The 5,199-nt window shown below is 33.9% G+C and overlaps 1 protein-coding gene and 1 long non-coding RNA gene across 2 annotated transcripts; both read right to left on the reverse strand.

Moving 5' to 3' along the window:
• Window positions 1-202: 202 nt before the first annotated feature.
• On the reverse strand, window positions 203-1,009 carry LOC145094357 (uncharacterized). Its single transcript, XR_013703306.1, has 2 exons — window positions 649-1,009; window positions 203-550 (listed from the first exon to the last, which is right to left on the reverse strand). It is a non-coding gene; the product is annotated as an uncharacterized LOC145094357 (long non-coding RNA).
• Window positions 1,010-1,719: 710 nt separating this feature from the next.
• LOC145091980 (PPR containing protein) lies at window positions 1,720-4,610 on the reverse strand. Its single transcript, XM_079029836.1, has 9 exons — window positions 4,481-4,610; window positions 3,835-4,328; window positions 3,538-3,661; window positions 3,114-3,455; window positions 2,853-3,015; window positions 2,623-2,746; window positions 2,483-2,548; window positions 2,160-2,390; window positions 1,720-2,053 (listed from the first exon to the last, which is right to left on the reverse strand). The coding sequence occupies exons 2-9, from the start codon at window positions 4,015-4,017 to the stop codon at window positions 1,952-1,954; spliced, it is 1,335 nt and encodes a 444-aa protein (XP_078885962.1). The 5' UTR covers window positions 4,018-4,328; window positions 4,481-4,610; the 3' UTR covers window positions 1,720-1,951.
• Window positions 4,611-5,199: the final 589 nt, after the last annotated feature.

Below are 5,199 nucleotides of genomic sequence, written 5' to 3' on the forward strand. Positions count from 1 at the left end.
TTCACCATCATTTGAATCATCCTCAGACTCCTCTCCCTGAAAAAAATAAACTAAAGGAAGTAGATGACACGGAAACAATTCTATCCATGTCACCCAGTACCTAACAATTAACAAGTTTTAAATTTCCTAGATACACAAAAATTAAACAGAAAAGTTGAGTTGTTAAAGCCTATTAGAAACAAATGAAATTTGGAACACAACATGGAAATGTAGACTTCATATAAAGTAGTGTTTTTACAAGATACAATGTTTTATCATGAACAAGATCACGATTGAAAGCAATAAGAATAGAATTGTTGAAAAGCTAGACACAAAACTCACATGGAAATTCAAAGAGTCAAACCAATTTTTTTGTCTCTTCCATAAATGTGGCACTAGAAACGAAGCAACAATAAACAAGCCTATCAAAAGATCACACTGTGTATAGAAATCGATGGAGATAGTAGTCAATACAAAAAAGTCACTTGGTATTACTACATTGCAGAAAAAAAATCAAAGCAAACACGTTCTCCTTTTCTATCTTTCTCCCGACCAATCGATATTCTCTCTCCTGTAAAAGTTAAAGGAAAAATAAATTGATTGAAGAAATTGTCTCTCTCCTGCAAAATTTAACGGAAGAAGAAACCGATTGAAGAAGAAAGCCCTTACATGCAAAAATTAAAGGAAGAATAAATCGATTGAATGGTCGGCGCCGACGGAAGAAGGAGACGAAGAAGGAAGGAGGTTGCAGGCTAGGAAGGGCCAATGAAGGAGATAGCATTGTGTCGTTCACGATGGGGGGAGTTCAAAGCTTCACGGCAAAGTGGAGAAATTTCTCGGTCAATCTCTTTTCTAGGAACGACCGAATCAGACGATTTTACATGACCGAGTCACAGCAATGGACCGAGTCAAAGCATTTTATCGCTTTATCAAACAAGCTGACTTTTACATGACCGAGTCAGAACAATGGACCGAGTCAAGACATTTTATCGCTTTATCAAACAAGCTGACTGGACCGAGTCAGCCAAAACAGCTGACCGGACCCAGTCACATATAAAACAAACCCTTACATGGCTAAATGGTGACACTTAGGCCATCTCTAATGAGAGTTTAACGCGGAGTTTAATTTCATTAAACTCAAAATCATCATTGTGGGATAATGACAATGATTCAATAAAACGAGGAGTTCAATCTACATTGAACACTCTGAACACTCTGCACTCTCACTCTCCTCACACACGCGCGCGCACACACACACACACACACACATATATATATATATATATATATATATATATATATATATATTATTTTTTTATTTCAATTTGTTATTTGTAATTTTTAATTCATGTTAATTTTAATTATAGTTTTTAATTTTTAATTTCATGCTAATTAATTATTTACAAAAAAAACAATAAATAAAAAGAAAATGATAAATAATATGGCAATCCATTAAATTGTATAGAATTTAATAGAATGTAGAATTTAATATGTAAAGTTGTATAGTGAGTGGTGGATTGTACATATGTCGATCCATTAAACTCATATGAGTTCAGCGAGATGAAAATTTGATGGTCAATTAAGTCAAAACCCCTAAAAATATGGGTAAATAAAATACTCAACATATAGGTGAACCTTTATCTTAAGTCCGTTTTCCTTTTTTTTCAATATGATGTGTAAGTTTCCTCATTTGTGTCATTATATGTCATAAGAAGGTCTAATAAAATTTTAAGGTCAACAAAACTACAAACACCTCTACCTGATTTAATATAAATATAAATATTTGCAATTTTTACAAGACACATTCACTATTCCAATACATAGTAAACATCCACAATACAACAACTAATCCTCTACCCCTTCAACACAAAAAAAAAAAAACTTCAACAACAGCCCTAGATTGTCTTCAATAATGAAGGATGAGGAGGGCATTCATGTCTTTTACCAGAGGCAAAAGAAAAAAGGAAAAGCATCATGTTCCCAGCCTCTTGACACCACATTCTGAGCAGAATTTGGAAGTTTCTCGCAAATATGGAGCACCACATTCATCACAAAACTTTGCAGGGCTTGTAGGCTATAATAAATAAATATATATATTAAATAAACAATTATTAACAAACTAAAATGAGTTTTTTTTAAAAAAAAAAAAAGGTTGAGATTATATAGATGAGAAAGTTTACCAGTACATGCAAGCGGGGTCCAAGGTGAGTGAGTGGTTGTAAACAAGCCAACTGTTGAGACATGGCAGAGGACTGCTGTGTGTGCCCAATTTCAGGAAGATGTGATGATTGAGAATATTGACCATGTTGACCATGAGTCAGCGATTGAATATGAAACTGACCCTGGTGTGGCAGACTTTGCATATGCTGTTTTGATGATGTCTGCTGATGTTCATCATCTTGTGGATGTGGCTGAAAATAATTATTCACCAAATCTTATTATTATCATAATTATTCAAAATTATATAATCAATAATATAATGGTGAAAAGCAAAAGATGTTACCTCAGTAAGAGAGCGGTATCCTTGAGCAACAGACATTGGAGAAGAATTATCAGCACCAGGAAAAGTCTAAACTCAAAACAATAATATATCATCATTATTCATTATCTTCTAAATAAATAAAATCAGCTTAGAAAACTTACAGAAAAACCAGAAATGCTTGAAACAGAATTGGATGAAGAACGCCTATACTTATGCCTTGGAGCATAAAACTTATAGTCACGAGGAGAAACTGCCACATCACTTCTACCAGTCAACCTTTTGAACCTACATACATCAAAAAAAATTGAACCATCATCTATAATAATAATAATAATAATAATACAAATGTATTACTATTAATTATTTTTAAAATGATAATGAATATTGTTACCACTCTGCATCATCTATATGTGTAATAGTTGGCTTCTCCATGATATCCAAACCATTGACTACAACAAAACGAACTCGTTTCTCTTCTTGTATTACTAATTCAGGAAATCTTGACCTTGTCTCAAAAGATGTTGCTAGTTCTCTTCTTTTAAATGTGCAAGGTCCTAAATAAAATTTATTTTGGAGGATAATAAATAACCATGGGGAACGAGCAACAAAAGAATATCAAATTAACAAATACTCAAATAAAGGAAATGGATACCTTTTTTAGGAAATTTCTTTGCAAGCTTCCTATATAAACCACCAGCAGCTTCAAGTGCGACTCCAATGGTCTTTTCACGCATGCCATCCAATGAAGAAAGTCTCATGTTTACTTCATTAACCAAACTTTCATACATATTTGCCACATACATCAATGGCAATGCATAAAGGGAATCACCTTCATATTGGATCTCTCTTTCCTTCCTCTTGCTCACTTTTTCTTCCACAGATTGAGATAAACTTTCTGTCTCGGAATCTGTTACTTCAACTATATGTGACCCAATGAAATTATCCACCACAAAATCCAGAAATCTTGCTCTTGCTGTTTCTATTGGTGAAACATCTACAATATAATAAACTCAAATTTAGTCAAGTGATTTAATCTTAATCATAAGATGAACATGTGGTGAGAAACTTCACATTACCATTGGCTGATAATATATTATATGGGTCCCTAGAAGACCCGTTTGAATCAAGGCTTGAATGACCTCCATCTACCCCTACATTATGAAGTGGTAATGTATTCTGGTAACTTTCATGCATGCATTCCTGCATTATGAAGAAAAATCATTTATAACAGGATAGCTCTTAGAAATGCATTTGAACAAGAAATTAAGCCCTAATTTCAGATAAAACTCAAACGCATAAAGTAACAGAGTAGCAAAATCATTAGAAGAAAGACAACAAATAAGGTAAATAATATGAGACTATTTGGAACTCACAACAGCACCAGAGTCGTCTTCATTGTCTAAGCTTTCATCTGTAACAGCACTTCGGTCAACCATGGGTTCAATGATCTCTCCAGAACGTCCATCCACAGTATTCAGATCATGCAAAGAAGTCCCATCTATGTATGAATCAGCCGATCTCAAATTAAACTGTTGAACCGGAACCCTAGTGCCCATCTATCTGTTCATGTACAATTTCACTAACAAAACCCCCAATAATTAAAACCCTAGACCGACAAAATAAACATACATCTCTGTGATCTAACTCTACACCGCCTTCTGTTTAGCATCAGCTGACCTCAAATTGCACTGTTGACCCAGAACCCTAACCCCATCTATCGTTTGATGTACAATTTCGCCAACAAAATCCCAAATAATTAAAAAACCCACAAACAAAACCCTAGACCCACAGAAGAAACAAACGTATATGTTCTCTAATTCTTCCTCGTCTTCTGTTTTCCATCGAGGTCAAACACTTAACTGAAAAGCTGAGATGATAAATTGGAAAGGCATTAGAGATTGTGTTATGGAGTGATGAGTTGATAGAGTTGAGGAAAGATGGAAATTTGTTGGCCATTTGAGTTTGAAGGAGGGAGATCTCAACGGCTATATATACATTGAGAAAGAGCGAAGTCCAAACCTGAGGTTGAGGATGAGCTTCAGGGAAGTAGAAAGCAGGTCCCGAGCCTGTGACTGATTTCCGTACCACCTCCCAAACCGGCAAGTTCAAGCGTTCTGAAGTGGTACTAGTAAATAGTAATACGAAAATTACATATTTGCCCTTTTAGAACTTGTAGAGCATAAAAACACCCATCAACTTTGTACCATATGTACATTTTACCCAAACCTTAGGACACTTGTTTGTTGTTTTCTTTACAATTTCCAAAAAGAGAACGTGCCCGTTCGATATATGCATATTTAACTTGAGAATTGTAAAAAGATTTGTTATTGCAATACATACATCTAATAAGTTTTTATATTTTTTTTTGTTGAAATGGTTTTTAGCTTTGAGGTTTAAAGATGACATTTAAATATTTGGTTGACGGATACCAAGGTTGTTAAGATTTTTATTTAAAATCTTTTTTTAGAACGGGATCAAGATGAAGTCAGGATAAGAAGATTCTACTAAAATAAATTAATCTCCAAATTTGTTCACACGGGTCTTGTTTATGAAGTACCTATTATAACCTTATCTTGATTGAAAACATCATGGTTGAATCTACTTTAACTTATTAAGCATGAATCAAAATTTTTATGGCAACAAAAAACAAAAATTAAGTCATGACCATATACATAATAAACACATAATATGCAATTTTGTAACTAATGCGCAAGAGCACAAGCAACACACAAAAGACT

This window comes from Lactuca serriola, chromosome 3 (assembly GCF_051521515.1).
Source record: "Lactuca serriola cultivar US96UC23 chromosome 3, Lser_US96UC23_V15, whole genome shotgun sequence".
Lineage (NCBI taxonomy): Eukaryota > Viridiplantae > Streptophyta > Magnoliopsida > Asterales > Asteraceae > Lactuca > Lactuca serriola.